General features: G+C 45.7%; 1 protein-coding gene across 1 annotated transcript in view; it reads right to left on the reverse strand.

Annotated features, from left to right (window-relative positions):
- Window positions 1-18239, reverse strand: part of mrc1a (mannose receptor, C type 1a) — a 254012-nt gene that overhangs the window by 208605 nt on the left and 27168 nt on the right. Inside the window, 1 exon segment of the mRNA XM_085987853.1 lies at window positions 17370-17540. Within this exon segment, the coding sequence (XP_085843979.1) occupies window positions 17370-17540 (171 nt within the window).

Raw genomic sequence — 18239 nt, forward strand, 5'->3', positions numbered from 1 at the left:
AACAAGCCTTGCTTCTTCTGCAGACTGCCAACCTTTTGGCCTTTCATGTTAGAGGGACCTGGAGGCAGAATGACCAGCGACAGACCTAGGTCTGCTCCCAGGTTTGATGACGTTGCCCTGCAAGCTTTAATGGAGGGAGCAAGAGCCAATAAAGAGGTGCTCTTCCCTTCTTCAGGGAGGAAGAAGCCTCCCCAGCAGACTAAGGCTGTGTGGATCCAGGTGGTCCAGGAGGTCAACTCTTTGTCGATAACCTGCAGAACCTGGCTTCAGTGCAGGAAGAGGTTTCATGAGCTTCTGCGCACTGGAAAAGTGAGTATGACTTTCCCATCACCCTCAATCTGATCCCCATTGCCTCTCCTCACCAGTACTCAGCTTTAGCAATCTCTTCCTCCACATCCCACTTGACACTGACATCCATGCACCCTTACCCATTCCCTCTCTCTCTATGGTCACATTCACCTAACTATTCGACTATGCAGCCCTCACACTCCCTATCACTGTGATGCTATGAAAACAACTGACAACACACAGGGAGGGCCCTTGGTCTTGCCACCTCACTCCATCTTGGTCTCCTTCTAAGCATCTATGTTGTGGATTCTCTACACTCACTCCTTCATTCTCACTCAAACTCCACTTGTCTCCCTCATTGCAGGAAAAGAGAGCTCACAATAAGATGGAAAGAGTGAGGACAGGAGGAGGGCCACCCTCAGTAGCCCAGCTCACCCCCTGGGAGGATTCGGTCCTGGAGATTGTGGGAGTGGAGGACGATGCGCAAGTGGGGGACGGACAGATGGGTGCATCACAGCAAGCTGGTGACAGATAGTTTTCCATCTCTCTCATTGACATTGCATGAGTCGCTGATAATGATTCTGAAGCTCTAACAGATGGACTTATGATCATCTGCAATATGCAATGTGCATGTAACCTTGGTATCACATCTCTGACTCTTTCCTTTACTCCCCCACAGGACCATCGCAAGCACCCGTCCCCACTAGCCAGGAGGAAGAGCCTGAGCATAGAAACATAGAACCATAGAAGATAGGAGCAGGAGTAGGCCATTCGGCCCCTCGATCCTGCTCCGCCATTCAATGAGATCATGGCTGATCATCCAAATTCAGTACCCGGTCCCTGCTTTCTCCCCATACCCCTTGATCCCTTTAGCCTTAAGAAATATAGCCAACTCCTTCTTGAATATATTTAATGTATTGGCCTCTACTGCCTTCTGTGGTAGAGAATTCCACAGGTTCACCACTCTCTGGGTGAAGAAATTCCTCCTCATTTCTGTCCTAAATGGCCTACCCCTTATCCTTAGACTGTGACTCCTGGTTCTGGACTCCCCAACAATCGGGAACATCCTTCCTGCATCTAGTCTGTCCAGTCCTGTCAGAATTTTATAAGTTTCAATGAGATCCCCTCTCATTCTTCTAAACTCCAGCGAGTACAAGCCCAATCGACCCAATCTCTCCTCATACGTCATTCCTGCCATCCCAGGTATCAGCCTGGTGAATCTTCGCTGAACTCCTTCCATTGCAAGAACATCCTTCCTCAGATAAGGCGACCAAAACTGCACAGAATACTCAAGATGTGGTCTCACCAAGGCCCTGTACAACTGCAGCAAGACATCCTCAGAGGAAGCTGCAACCTCTGAGGGCACAGCGTCAGCAGAATTCAGCACACCCAGAACCAACTGTGATGCTATGAAAACAACTGACAACACACAGGGAGGGCCCTTGGTCTTGCCACCTCACTCCATCTTTGTCTCCTTCTAAGCATCTATGTTGTGGATTCTCTACACTCACTCCTTCATTCTCACTCAAACTCCACTTGTCTCCCTCATTGCAGGAAAAGAGAGCTCACAATAAGATGGAAAGAGCAAGGACAGGAGGAGGGCCACCCTCAGTAGCCCAGCTCACCCCCTGGGAGGATTCGGTCCTGGAGATTGTGGGAGTGGAGGACGATGCACAAGTGGGGGATGGACAGATGGGTGCATCACAGCAAGCTGGTGATAGAATAGTTTTCATAACTCATACCTCGGTGGGACCTTTGCGAGATAGTGCAGTGTTGTCACCTGGTGTATCACAGCTCACAAGTGAGCATCAGCAGATGGTGGAGACAGGGACAACAGTGGAGAGTCCTAGTCAGAGGGCGCAGGACTCTCCCAGCTCGGCTCAGCTGCATGTCGACCCTCTGCCTCTGGGTCTATCCACAAGATTAGTGGTGCTGGAACTCCAGGAACCGATACAGGAGTTTCTGGCAGGTTTTGTCTCCAGGGTCGCTGCGAGTGTGGAGCAAATGGAGGAGTCAATTGCAAACATGAGCAGAGCCTTTGTGGAGTCATTGGCGCATGAACGCATCACCATGGAATGGATGGCAACCTCCATGGAGGTGATAAGTCGCCAGAGTGCAGAAAACATGGTGAGTGTTCTGAATAGAATGACATCTCTGGAGGAGCGATGGTCATCTATTGAACAGAGAAACCAGACCTTCATGGAAGTCCTTCTGAGTAGGACTGCCAGTACAGATATGGGTCCCCATGGCCCCCCTGATGTGCAGCAAGGTGCTCTCAAGCCACTTGCAAGCGCTGAGGGGGACCTGACCCATGAGAGGGAAGTTGGTGGCAGACATCAAGGAAGTGGGGGCTCCTCTCCAAGTGCTCACACTTCCATGCCACTGCAGAGCCCTCGGTCAGAGCCCCACCAGAGTCCACACCCAACTGAGATCGGCGTCTCAACCCCTGCACAGCCGCAGGAGCAGCAGACTGTTGGCGAGCCCTCAAAGGTTTGCAACCCCAGAGGACGCCCGCCAAAGGTGTCGAGACAGGAGCAGCAAGAAACTGAGCAAGGGGCCTCCACATCTGCTGAAGCCACAGGGGAAGCACCACGTAGGAGCACGCGTAAGAGAAAGATACTGCACAAATAGTCACAAGGGTAGTCACTTGGGTGAAATTTGATGTTTAATGTTAAAAACCCTTCAGATGGTTACTGTAAATAAAAAATCTGATGGCTACTGCTGCAGTTGTGGCATGTGTCATTTCGCTAATGGGTCTTCCACATTGAGGGCTTAGGATTACTTGCAATTGTCAGTATGGTGGACAAAATGTTAGGTATCCGCTGGTTCTTGGCCATTGTCAAAGCTCTGGTAAGAAGCTGCGAGGCAAAAGTGCTTGATTGGCTAGGCTAAGCAAATCTGGCCAAGATGAGTGCATTCCTTGCATCCCGGGCAGCAACGTTCTCGCGTATTGCTGCCGCTGGTTGATGGGCCTCTGCAAGATGTTTGTTTTCACTCTCCTCCTCCTCCTCCTCCTCCTGCTCAGCTGAGGAGGATATGTGAGGAGCCACTTAGTCCTCAGGAATCTCCAAGCCACGAGGCTGTGCCATGTTGTGAAGTGCACAGCAAACCATGACGATTCTGGAGACCCTGGTGCTCCTGTTGTTGCTGCTGATGTTGGTGCTGCTGTTGCTCATGGTTCTGCTGGTGCCACGGCTGGTCTTTGTCCTCATCTGATGTCCAGAAGGGAAGGAAATAAATGGCTCCCATGCTTCGGGTATAGGCCTCAGTTGAGGAAGCGCTCAGTCAAGGTGGTGAGAGGGGTTTCCCAGGAGGTCACACTGGAGATGGGTGTCAGGCTCCAAACTTCCACAGCTGTGGTTATGCCTTCTAAAAGATCCCCCAGACCTGAGGCAACAAAGTCCTGCCACCTGCAAATGATGGCTGATCAAATCTCCTATTTAATGGTGGAGCTGCAGCTGATAGTCAGCAATCCAATTGTGCTCCCGCCAGGTTTCACCGTCGTGTTTCAGAGCAGGTGTGCTTCATGTGGGAAAAGGGTTAAAATCACAAAGGCCTTTCAAAATGGGATAATAGAGGCAATTTAGTGCTTGTTAAGGGCCTTAAGGGCCTATCCCACCTCTTGGAGGCAGGACGGAGACGGGAGCAGTAAACACAATTTCTTGAAAATTGCTTGGAGGTGGGATGGAGGCGGGGTTGGGCCCGCCCACCACTTTTTGCAATTTTAACACCGCACATGCCTCCATTCCCGCCTCCACGGCCCTGGGGAATTCGAGCCCAAATTGTTTGTTTTTCTTTCCTGACATCAGTTGTATTGATAGAAGTTTAAAAATTATTCAAATTGTGTTTGGATACCATTCCTTTTCCTCAATTTTAGCAGAGGCACTAACCTACTTAAAATAAATATGTTAATGGTGCCTTACAATAGTTGGCAGAGGAAACCCATATGAACATATTCACTAACATTGCCAGGGATAATTTCTGCGATAGAATTATGTATATATCTATGTGTAATAAAAGCATGAGCTGACCGTTAAATGTAAACTAAGTTAATCTCAGTAATGAATCCACATGGGAAATGAGTCAGAGACCTCGAAAGAGCTATCAAATTTGCTGATAATTTATGATGGTTGCCTTGGGCTCCACTTCACTTAAAATAGGAACATGACTACATGGACTAAATTTTCTGTGTCAGCAATTCATTCACGTGCTGATTCACAGCAGATTTAGCCATGATGAGGGTGGCACCTAAAGATATTAGGCAACATGTGGCTGATGTGCCAGTGAAAGCAGCTTCAAATGAAGCATAGAGCACTTTGCCTGCTGGACGAGCCGAGATAAGGCATCACATTTTAACTTCAAGTGCTATTTATTGAATCTATCATCATCAACACAAGAAAACAGGAAATAACAGCTGAACTATTTGATTAGATAAATGTAAGTAAAATGCACGTAGAATCATAAAACCATAGGAATTTTACTGCACAGATAGAGGCCATTCAGCCCATCGTGCCTGTGCTGCATCTCTGGATGAGTTAGCCACAGTCCTATTCCCCTGCCCTTTCCCCATAACCTTTTCATTTCTTTTATTTTTCAAATTTTATCCACTTCTCTTTTAAAAGCTATTCTGGATTTTAAGTCCACCGTTGGTTCAAGTAGTGAAGCTAACAACCTTCTGCATGAACAATTTCTCCTAACCTTTCCCTTTGTTCTTTTGGTGATGATCTTAAACTTAGTTACTGATTCACTGACTATAAGAACATAAGAAATAGGAGCAGAGGTTGGCCATTCAGCCCTTTGAGCCTGCTCTGCCATTCAATGAGGTCATGGCTGATCTTCTGATTCAACTCCATTCACTGGCCCTATCGCCATATCTCTTGATGCCCTTACTAGTCAGAAATCTATTGACTTTTGCTTTGAATATACCCAATGACTGAGCCTCCACAGCCCTCTGGGGTAGAGAATTCCAAAGATTCACCACCCTCTGTGTGAAGAAATTTCTTCTCATCTCAGTCCTTAAAGGCCTACCCTTTATCCTGAGGCTGTGGCCCCTGGTTCTAGACTCCCCAGCCAAGGGAACCATTCTCCCAGCATCCACCTTATCAAGCCCTGTAATCATTTTGTATGCTTCAATGAGATCCCCTCTCATTCTTCTGAATTCAAGAGAATACAGGCCTAGTTTACGCAATCTCTTCTCATACGACAGTCTCGCCATCCCAGGAATCAATCTCATGAACCTTCGTTGCACTCCCTCTATGGCAAGTATATCCTGCCTTAGATAAGGAGACCAAAATTGTACACAGTACTCCAGGTGTGGTCTCACCAAGGCCCTATACAATTGAAGTAAGACTTCTTTACTCCTGTACTCAAATCCTCTTGTAATGAAGGCCAGCATACCATTTGCCTTCCTAATGGCTTGCTGCACCTGCACATTCACTTTCAATGACTCATGTACAAGGACACCCAGGTCCCTTTGAGCATCTGCATTCCCCAATCTTTCACCATTTCGGAAATACTCTGCCTTTCTGTTTTTTCTACCAAAGTGGATAACTTCACATTTATCCGCATTATATTCCACCTGCCATGTTCTCACCCACTCACTGAGCCTGTCGAGATCCCCTTGAAGCCTCTTCACATCCTCTTCACAACTGACACTGCCACCTAGCTTTGTATCATCAGCAAATTTATAAATGTTACATTTAGTCCCCTCATCCAAATCATTGATATAGATTGTGAACAGCTGGGGCCCAAGCACCGATCCTTGCGGTACCCCACTAGTCACAGTCTGCCATCCTGAAAAAGACCCGTTTATCCCTACTCTTTGTTTTCTGTCTGTTAAACAATTCTCAATCCATGCTAGTATATTACCCCCAATGCCATGTGCCCTAATTTTGTTCACCAACCTCTTGTGTGGCACCTTATCGAAGGCCTTTTGTGTAATGTATGTAGCTTTAAGGGGGGGAACTACATTTTACAGCTCATGTATACTGTAGTACCGGCAGTGACCACCCCTGTATATAACGCTGAGTAGTAATCTGTACAGATCAGTTGCAGTTTGAGCCACGTTGAGTAAACACCTGTTGTACCGTTCTCCGCAGTCCGTTTCTTATTTACACGGATGTAACATTGGCGACGAGGCAGGTTCGAACCTACCTGCAACTCTGCATCACCTCCCGGGGATTCGTTCCTGGAGATCAGTGGATTGGAGGTCAAGGCCAGAGACTCGGGCATCGACCACGGGCAACCGCCCAGTCATCCAGCAGAGACTCGAGAATTGCGGGGGAGGCTGTCAAGAGCCAGGCTTGGCTTTCCAGTCGAGGTGGTCCAGCGAAACGGGCTGGCAACAGGTAGTGCACAGACCCTTCCCGGACGGCGGCGGGCTAGAGCTCGACCGAGCGGCACAGCAAAGGGCCGAGCAGCGTCGACGGGGAGAGAGAGAGAGGGCAGAGCGCACAGGGCACAGCCAGTGTTCAGGGGCCGAACAGCGTTGGAGAGAGGGAGAGAGAGACGCGCAGAAACCTGCGAGGCGCCGCCATTGCCACGAGGACCGCCGGGAGCGGCGTCGGCAGCAGCGGGGGAGGAAGGAAAGCGCGGAAGATGCCATTTTAAGCCATTGGGAGATGCCATTTTAAACCACACCCAAAATGCCGAAGAGTGGCAGTATCACCGCATTTGACAATGAAGTCGAAGATTGGACTACATATGTCGAACGAATAGAGGTGTACTGCAAGGCAAATGAGGTGTTAGATGACAAGAAAGCGTCGGTATTAATAAATTTAATGGGTGCAAAGACGTATGGTTTATTACAAAATCTAGTAACCCCAACGAAACCAATGGAAAAGAGTTTTGAAGACATAGTAACGATACTAAAGGAACATTTAAACCCCACACCGCAGAAAGATTCAAGTTTCACAAATGGACCCAGCATAAGGATGAAAGCAATGCTGATTATTTAACAGAACTGCGCAAACTATCGAAACACTGCCAGTTTGGAGCGGGACTGGCAGATACCTTAAGGGACAAGTTTGTGTGTGGGCTTCAAAGTGAAGGAACCCAGAAACGGCTTTTATCTGAAAAGGACCTTACCCTGGAAAAGGCTTTCAGCATTGCGGTGTCATATGAAGCAGCAGCACGGGGCACTGCAGAGATACAACAGAGACCGCAAGAATATGGCACAAACGAAATGTCATATGGAACAGAGAAGTGCTATCGCTGCGGCAGAACAACACACGACCAGAATGATTGCTGGTTCAAAGACAAAGTGTGCAGTCAGTGTGGAAAAGTAGGACACATAGCACGAGTCTGCAGATCGGGAAAGATAACCAGCAATAAGAAACCGACCAAAGGGAAGTACAAGAAGGTACATAAGATAACGGAGAATAGTTCAGACGAACAAAAGAGTGATAACGACTCCGAAAGCAGGGAACTGACTTGTCTGAAACTACATAATGTGATCACAACGGAGGATCACCGAACCATTTGGGTCACTCTCAAGATAGCAGGAGTCCAGGTAAAGATGGAATTGGACACAGGATCAGCTCTAACAGTCATAAACCGATGGGACCACGAGCGGCTATTCTCACACATACCCTTGAGAGACACAAAAATTATTTTGAAGACGTACACGGGGCAAAAAGTCTACCCCAAAGGAAAAATAAGGGCGACCGTTATATATAACGGTAAGGAAACACCAAAACTAGACATGTATGTATTGCAAGATGGAAGACCACCATTACTGGGACGTGAATGGATCCAGAAAATACAACTGGATTGGCATTCCATACAGGCACTGACTGTGGCTGACAAAAAGGATGACGACGTCACACCTGGGCGACTGTCAAAGATCCTAACTGACGCGAAAGAAGTGTTCCAGCAAGGACTCGGAACACTAAAAGGCATGACAGCGATGATTAAAATTGAAGAAAACGCAAGCCCAAAATTTTTTAAGGTACCTTATGCGATCCGCCCAGCCGTCGAAGCAGAGCTGGAGAGTCTGGAACGTTCAGGTGTACTTTCCAAGGTAGACTGGAGCGAGTGGGCTATACCCATCGTCCCTGTGATGAAAATGTCGTTGAGCAGCACGCCTGGGGAACCAAGGAAGGTTCGCATCTGTGGGGACTTTAAGGTAACAGTAAACCCGGTCCTTCACACCGTACAATATCCACTTCCGCGGATTGAAGATATTTTTGCCTCGCTATCTGGAGGGAAACGCTTCACTAAGATTGATCTGGCCCAGGCGTATCTGCAAATGGAGGTAGAAGAAGCATCAAAAAAATACCTCACAATCAACACCCATAAAGGTCTCTACCAATACAACCGGCTGGTATTCGGAGTAGCATCAGATCCAGCTATTTGGCAGAGGGCAATGGAACAAGTCCTGCAAGGGATCCCAGGGACCCAGTGTTATTTGGATGACATCCTGGTCACGGGCGAAAATGACAGTGATCACCTTGCCAACCTGGAGCAGGTGCTCACTAGATTGCAGGAATATGGGCTCTGAGCTGCCCGCCCCAAATGCGAGTTTTTTAGAAAACAAATCTCGTATTGTGGCCACGTTATCGATAAAGAGGGGTTACATAAGTCCCCAGAGAAGATTGAGGCAGTAGTCAAGGCTCCAGCACCGGAAAATGTGTCTCAACTGAGGTCGTTCCTCGGGCTGGTAAACGACTACCGTAAGTTCTTGCCAAATTTGTCTACAATACTACACCCACTGAACACCCTACTGCAAACTGGGGTGCCATGGAAGTGGAGTGATGAATGTAGACGAGCTTTCCAGAAGAGCAAAACACTAATCACATCGAAAGAGGTATTGGCCCATTACAACCCAGCATTACCAATTCGGTTGGCATGTAATGGGTCACCCTACAGCATTGGAGCGGTGCTGTCGCACAAATTTTCAGACAGCTCAGAGAGGCCAATAGCCTTTGCGTCACGATCACTAACCTCAGCCGAGCGTAACTACGCCCAGATTGACAGGGAGGCCCTCAGCCTAGTGTGGGGAGTGAAAAAGTTCAATCACTATCAGCACGGGCAGAAATTCACCTTGCTGACTGATCACCAGCCTCTTGTCTCCATTTTTAATCCGAAGAAGGGCGTTCCGGTGATGACTGCACAACGACTACAAAGATGATCACTTTTTCTAGGGGCGCACCACTATGAGATTGAATATAAGGGCACGAAACAGCATGGAAATGCTGATGGGCTATCACGCCTGCCACTGCCTACTGCGGAGGAAGCACCAGCAGTGGATCCTGTCGAAATATTCCATTCGACTATAGTTGAATACCTACCGGTAACTAACGCTTGTATCGAAAAGGAAACCCGAAATGACCCGACACTGTCTCGGGTATATGATTTGACGGTGAAGGGATGGCCAGCACATGGCGACTCACTGTTGCCAGCATTCGCAACAAGGAGAGAACAGCTGTCAGTGTGCCGGGGGACCTTGATGTGTGGATCCCGAGTGGTAATTCCACCCAAGTTAAGGGATAGAGTGCTCAATGAGCTTCATGAGGGTCATCTGGGAGGGGTAAAAATGAAAAGGCTTATGTGTGGTGGCCGGGAATCGATAAACAAATCAAGGACCTGACCAAGAGCTGCTCAGGATGCCAGAAAGTCCAAAATGCACCACCACAGGCCCCTCTACACCCATGGGAGTGGCCCTCATCTCCATGGCAACGGATGCATATTGATTTTGCTGGTCCATTCATGGACTCAATGTTTTTAATAGCCGTGGATGCGCACTCGAAATGGCCTGCGGTCATCAAAATGTCCTCCACCACCACGGAGAAAAATATTGCAGTCCTATGGACCATTTTTGCCAGGAATGGCTTGCCAGAACAGATTTGCTCCGACAAAGGACCACAGTTTGTGTCCGAAGAGTTCCGGAGGTTCTTGAAAAAGAATGGGGTAAGGCATTACACATCCGCCCCGTATCATCCAGCCACAAATGGATTGGCTGAGAGGTTCGTACAAACCTTTAAGAAGGCAATAAAGGCTATGTACAATGACAACATTCCGCTGCAGCACAAGGTGGACAATTTCCTGTTCGCCTACCGGAATGCGACACATGCAGTCACCAACCAGGCCCCAGCCATGATGTTCTTTAACCGAAGGTTAAGATCTCGCCTGGATTTGCTCAGACCAAATGTACGAAGAGATGTTGAGAGTAAGCAATTCCAGCACATCCATGAGAAGCCAACAAGGAGCTTCAATGTAGGGCAACCAGTCTTGGCCCGCGACTACCGAACAGAAAAATGGCAGCCAGGAACAATATGCACACGGCAGGGCCCACTAATGTACACAGTGGACGTTGGGGAGAGCATCGTGAGACGCCATGCTGACCAGATCCTAGAGTCACAAGAACAAGGCAACCCCATGCCTCGCCCATACGTACCTGGTGATGAACCCGACGTACAGGTAGCATCTACCCCAGAAACAGTAGCATCGGAAGCTGATGAACCAACCGACGACAGGGGGCCAGAATCGCCTCTGCACCAAGAGCAAGACACTCGGGAAAGGCACTATCCAGAAAGGATCAGGAAGCCTCCCCAAAGGCTGAATTTATAAATAGACAATTTTCAGCTAATGTTGCATGTTAAAAGTGTTAATTGTAATTAGTTTGATATTTAATTGTTAAATGAGTGTTATGGTACTGTTAATCTAAAAGGGGAGGAATTGTAATGTATGTACCTTTAAGGGGGGGAACTACTTTTTACAGCTCATGTATACTGTAGTACCGGCAGTGACCACACCTGTATATAACGCTGAGTAGTAATCTGTACAGATCAGTTGCAGTTTGAGCCACGTTGAGTAAGCACCTGTTGTACCGTTCTCCGCTGTCCGTTTCTTATTATACACGGACGTAACATTTTGAAAATCCAAATACACCACATCTACCAGTTCCCCTTTGTCTACTCCACTAGTCACATCCTCAAAGAACTCCAATAGGTTTGTTAAACAGGATTTCCCTTTCATGAATCCATGTTGACTCTGCCCAATCTTACTATTAGTTTCTAAGTGCCCAATTATTGCAGCCTTTATAATAGATTCCAGCATCTTCCCAACTACTGATGTGAGACTAGTGGAAATACTGTTTTCCCTATTTACTTTTCTAAAACCCTTCTGTTCTAGTGAAAAGAGCTCCAGTTTCTCTAGTCTTCCTCATAACTAACATCATCTCTTCCCTGGTCTCATAATGAATCTCTTCTGTACACGCTTCATGTCCTTGACATCCTTCTTAAAGTAAGGCACCCAAAATTGGACATGATGGCTCTGAATTTGCACATGCTCACTCCAGCGACGCAAATACAGCTGAGCTGGTACCAGTGACCACTGCTGACTTCCCCACAGTATCAGGGCCAGGAGAGGTCACCTCATTCACATGGCAGCGATGGGCACCCATATCAATACGGATGCATCTTGGGCTCCCGCCAGGATGGGCGAGGTGAGTGGGGAAAGCAGCGCCAAATGGGTATTTGTGGATTCAACTGGCGAGCCTCCTCACAAGTGCTGGCACACAAGTAAATATTGCTGATCCAATCAGGCAAAGGCACTTTTTCTGGGATCTTCCAGGCTAGGATCCCCACACACACATTAGAATCTGTGATTTGCTTACTGCATTTGTACACACTTGATTAGCTAATGTTCATAATGTTCCGAAAGGCAGCCTGGCTCATGTAACATTTTGAGATGTTTACTTATTTGGGCTAGAAGAGATTTGCGGTTTAATTTATATAATGCTATGATGTTAGTTCAGTTCACAAAGCATTAACTCCAAGAGTCACTAAGTTAGGAGGGACAGTAAGTAGTGTAGATGGGAGCAGGAAGTTGTAAAGGTACTTAGGCAGATTAAGTCAGTGGGCAAAATTATGGCAATGGAGTTGAATGTGGGCAAGTGTGAGGTCTTCCACTTTGCACCCGAGAAAGATAAATCAGAGCATGTTCTCAATGGTGAGAAAGTAGGGGCTGTAGAGAAGCAAAGAGATTTGGGAGTCTAAGTACACAAATTATTAAAAGCCAATAGGCTGGTACAAAAAGCAATCAAAAAGGAATGCTAGCATTTAACACAAGGGATTGGAATACAATGGGAGGAAGTTATCCTTCAGTTCTATAGAGCCTTAGTCAGCCCCTATCTGGAGTACGGTGTTCAGTTTTGGGCCCCACACCTCAGGAAAGGTATATTGGCCTTGGAGGGGGAGCAGTGCAGATTCACCATAATGATACCAGGACTGAGAGGGTTAAATAATGAGGACAGATTGCATAAACTTGGCTTGTGTTCTTGAGTACAGGAGATTGAGGGGTGATCTGATCAAGGTATTTAAAATGTTAAAAGGATTTGATGGGGTAGATATGGAGAAACTATTTTCTCTGGTGGGGGAATCGAGAACATGGGAACATAATCTTAAATTTATAGCTAGGCCATTCAAGGGCAAAATCAGGAAGCACTTTTTCACACAAAGGTTGGTAGAAATTTGTCTCTGTCTCCCCTGGCTGTGAATGCTGGGACAATTAGAGCTTTCAAGACTGAGATTGATAGATTTCTGTTTGGCAAGGGTATCAAGGGATATGGTGCAAAGGTGGGAAAATGCAGTTGAGGTGCTGACCAGCCGTGATCTAATTGAATGACGGAGTATGCACAAGGTGCTGAATGGCCTACTCCTGTTTCTAATGTTCCTATGTTGCTAAATTCCTATGACACAAACTATCCAGGATGTTGATTAGGACCATTAATTGGATTACCAGACAAAACAGCTATCAAAATTGAACATACATGCACACCAGATCAGTTTCAGTAAATGGGGAGATGGCCAATATATTTCAGAGCTATTCACACCGCTAGTGCTGTAATGATCTTCATTCATCTGCCCAATGTGGGAGCTCAGCTAAACTGATAAAATAATTGTTACAGCACCTACACCAAGGGAGGGAGCTTCTCATTCAACTTTAACTGGTAGCTGTGGGATTCAATCCCAACAGAGACCTGAGGGAAGGTTCGGAGGTTAGCCTCCGTCTCTCTCAGTGGAAGTTTGCTGTGCGCAAATTGGCAGCCGCGTTTCCCACATTACAACAGTGACTACACTTCAAAAAGTACTTAATTGGCTGTAAAGCACTTTGGGACATCTGGTGGTCGTGAAAGATGCTATATAAATGCAAGTGTTTCTTTTTTCTATTTCTATCTCTCTGGAAAAGTCAATCCAGCTTAGTTTTAGCCTGTAACGGTGAGAGAATCAAAGAGGTTTCACTTTCTAAGGTTAGTGTCAGTCACTTTTTTTTCACAGATTCACAGAAACCCCACAGTGCAGATAGAGGCCATTTCGGCCCATCGAGCCTGCACCGACACATATCCCACCCGATCCCCGTAATCCCTACACCAACACATATCCCACCCTATCCCCGTAACCCCACGTATTTAATCCCCCTAGCACTAAGGGTCAATTTTTATCATAGCCAATCAACCTAACCCGCACATGGACTGTTGATTTTTACAGTGAGGTTAACCCATAATAAACGGCAGAATTGCATAAGAACATAAGAACATAAGAAATAGGAGCAGGAGTAGGCCAATCGGCCCCTCGAGCCTGCTCCACCATTCAATAAGATCATGGCTGATCTGATCCTAACCTCAAATCTTCTATCACTCTGCATCCACCCGAACCCATGTGATCTCCCGGGAGAGGCGAAAAACCAGATAAAGACCCAATGGCCAATTTGGGAGAAAAAAATCTGGGAAATTCCTCTCCGACCCATCTAGGCGATCGAAATTCTTCCAGGAGATCACTCTGTCCCTATATTTTCTGCAGTACTTACCTTCTGTAAAGGCGATCTCCACCCCAGCCAGGAACAGGAATAAAACCATCTCCTGAAATCTAACAGAATTAGAACACAGTAGGAGCAGAACAAGGCTACACGGCCCCTGGGCCCGCTCCACTACCCACAGGGCCATGACCATTCCGAACCCAGACTCATGTCCAATTTCCTGCCCGCTCTCCGTAACCCTTTATTCCCTTTACTTCTAGGAAACTATCTATTTCTGTTTTAAATTTATTTAATGATGTAGCTTCCACAGCTTTCTGGGGCAGCAAATTCCACAAACCTACCACCCTCTGAGTGAAGAAGTTTCTCCTCATCTCAGTTTTGAATGAGCAGCCCCTTATTTTAAGATTATGCCCCCTAGTTCTAGTTTCACCCATCATCGGGAACATTCTCACCGCATCCACCCGATCAAGCCCCTTCACAATCTTATATGTTTCAATAAGATCGCCTCTCATTCTTCTGAACTCCAATGAGTAGAGTCCCAATCTACTCAACCTCTCCTCATATGACCACCCCCTCATCCCCGGGATTAACCGAGTGAACCTTCTTTGTACTGACTCGAGAGCAAGTATGTCTTTTCTTAAGTATGGACACCAAAACTGTATGCAGTATTCCAGGTGCGGCCTCACCAATACCTTGTACAACTGCAGCAATACCTCCCTGTTTTTATATTCCAACCCCCTAGCAATAAAAGCCAACATTCCATTGGCCTTCTTGATCACTTGCTGCACCTGCATACTAACTTTTTGAGTTTCGTGCACCAGGACCCCCAGATCCCTTTGTACTACAGTACTTTCCAGTTTCTTGCCATTAAGATAATAACTTGCTCTATGATTTTTCCTGCCAAAGTGCATAACCTCACACTTTCCAGTATTGTATTCCATCTGCCAAATCTCTGCCCACTTACTTAGCCTGTCTATGTCCCTTTGCAGGTTTTTTATGTCCTCCTCACTCACTACTTTCCGTCCCATCTTTGTATCATCTGCAAACTTTGATATGTTACACTCGGTCCCCTCCTCCAAATCGTTAATGTAGATTGTAAAGAGTTGGGGACCCAGCACTGACCCCTGCGGAACACCACTAGTTACTGGTTGCCAATCTGAGAACGAACCATTTATCCCAACTCTCTGCTTTCTGTTAGAGAGCCAATCCTCCACCCATGCCAGAATATTACCCCCAATCCCGTGATTTTTTATCTTGAGCAATAATCTTTTGTGTGGCACCTTGTCAAATGCCTTTTGGAAGTCTAAATACACTACGTCCACTGGTTCCCCTTTATCCACCCTGTATGTTACTTCCTCAAAAAACTCAAGCAAATTTGTTAAACATGATTTCCCCTTCATGAAACCATGCTGAGTTTGCCCTATTAAATTATGTTTATCCAAATGCCCCGTTACTGTCTCCTTAATAATGGACTCTAACATTTTACCAACCACAGATGTTAGGCTAACAGGTCTATAGTTTCCAGCCTTCTGCCTACTACCCTTTTTAAATAAGGGTGTTACATTAGCAGTTTTCCAATCTGCCGGGACCTTTGCTGAGTCCAGTGAGTTTTGGAAAATTATTACCAATGCATCCACAATCCCTACCGCTACTTCCCTCAAGACCCTGGGATGCAAGCCATCAGGTCCAGGGGATTTATCCGCCTTGAGTCCCATTATTTTACCAAGTACCACTTCCTTAGTGATTTTAATTGTATTTAGTTCCTCCCCCCCTAGAGCCCCCTGTTTGTCCAGTGTTGGGATATTCTTAGTGTCCTCTACTGTAAAGACTGATACAAAATAATTGTTCAGTGTTTTTGCCATCTCCATGTTTCCCACCATTAATTTCCCGGTCTCATCCTCTAAGGGACCAACATTTACTTTAGCCACCCTTTTTCTTTTTATATAACTATAGAAACTTTTACTGTCTGTTTTTATATTTTTTGCTAATTTACTTTCATAATCTATCTTCCCTTTCTTAATCAATCTTTTTGTTATTTTTTGCTGTCTTTTAAAGACTTCCCAATCTTCCATCCTCCCACTAGATTTGGCTACCTTATATGCATAATTTATTATTGTGATGGTACGCAGAATGATAGGAAATAGGTAAATGTCACTGCAAAACAACGTTCTCTTCATTTATATATTTCATGCAAAAATAATCCAGTTTGTTGGTTTAAAATTGGCCTTGCATCACTAGTGTGCTTGTCAGTTCATCTTTCTAAAATAGGAAAGCACACGTGGCAATGCATGAGAGATTGCAACATCCAGTACGCACAACGAGGAGTCCTACTGGTACCCAAAGGTCACACTTTTCTTTAACTAGATATTGGACAGTAAAGATACTCTCCAGATTGTAGGTTATGAAAGGTCCACTTAGTGGAGTTACTGGTGACACTGAACTTGAGATAATATTTAGTGCAGACCCAAAATTTGTAGTAACCCGGAAGAACTTTAGTGCAAGTAAAATTTTAATGAGAAACTATGTGTGCGTAGTACCTCTTGCATATGTGCTTCACTTTGGTGCCAGTGTATGAGGTTGGTGCTTTTAACCCCAGACTAGTGCTTCTCTCACGTTATATCTCAGTGACAGGAGTGCATGACATAACATAAAAGTTAAGGTGTGCGAGTGGTAGAGGTGGCTTGCAGATCAGGTTGCAGCAGGCGACACTGCTCCTTCGACAAATGCACATATGCCTTAGCCTGTTTATTCTGGTGTCAGGGTACCAGCAGGAGGATGCCATGTATCTCTGGTGCTCCCTGGCCAACCTGCCATCTCTCCATTGCTCCTCCTCTGCTTCCAGAAACAAAATATACTGGGGAAATCCCAAAGGGAAATCCATTGTGCCCTGCCTGAAAGGTGGGGAAGAAAAATGGCACAAAGGCAGAGATCAAATTAAATAGTTTAAAAAAAGATGGGTCAGAAATTATCTGGAAACTACTTCTACAAATGTAACTTCTGGATTCTTTAAATGCTCTTCTGCCTTCTCCAGAGCACGTAGAAATCCTGGTTGCCATAGATATGTGAACAGGAAGAGGAAACAGCAAATGTAAAAATGAGGCACATTATGTCAAGACGTCATTTTTGCCTCCCTTGCATGGAATCACTCAAAAATGGGCGGGTACGTCAGGTGGCTGTCAGAAATTGCAGTTGAAAATGGTCAAAGAGGATGCTTTTTGTTATTTGACATAATCGCAATGTAGAATAGTTGTTAGAAAGGAAAACCAGAGCACATAGAAAGTAATGTAAATATAGAACGGTAGATAATATTTTAGCATACTTACATTTTACTGGGCAAAATCCCCACTTGCCGTCAGTATAGTCTGAGGTAGTTGCACACCAAAGCAAGCCATCAGATCTGCCCTCAGTAGTACAGTCCATGTACCACTTATCACCGTACTTGAAAGGCATTACACATGGTTGTCCATTTGAATTGCCGCTTATTGTAAATAAATCTGAAAGAAAAATAATCTTCCTCAGAACTGATTAAATACAACATCAGTAAAAGCATTAGAAATATTGCTTTAAAGACCATTAACTGTGTCAAACATGACTTGCCTTTAATAAATCCATGCTGGCTGTCTTTGATTAATCCATATATTTTTCAATGTGCACTAGTTTCATCTTGACTTATAGGTTCTAGTAGTTTGCCCATAACTAACCTGAGACTAATTGGTCTATAGTTACCCAGTTTATACTCCTATCCCTTCTTGAACAAGCATGTTACATAGGCCTATAATTTGCAGTCAGCGGCGAAGCAAAGGCGTTCACCGCTGACCCCGAAGTAAGCTTCCCTCAAAGATCTTGCGATTTCTGTGGCGAGAAGCTCGGCACTGTGATAGAATCCTTTGCTAATACTTTCAACTCTATCCCCCATCCTCCTTTTTGTCCTTCCCCACCTCTCCTGAAAATGTTAGAACCAGGAACATCAAATCCTGATGTTTTTAGTTTAATTAAAATAGGTCCAATTAAACTTGTACTTCAAATTCTGCACTTATCCCAAGACAAGTGTGTTACTTTAGTTTATTTTCAATAGTGCATTAAAAAAGGAGTGTATAAGATGCTGCTGTCATGCACTTTGAATCTTAATTTGGTCAACTTTAACATTTTACAGATATTTTTGTCATTCCTTATATTTTCTTTCTTAAATGGAA

This window comes from Somniosus microcephalus, chromosome 5, assembly GCF_052327205.1.
Source record: "Somniosus microcephalus isolate GS21.2 chromosome 5, FLI_Smic_1.0, whole genome shotgun sequence".
Lineage (NCBI taxonomy): Eukaryota > Metazoa > Chordata > Chondrichthyes > Squaliformes > Somniosidae > Somniosus > Somniosus microcephalus.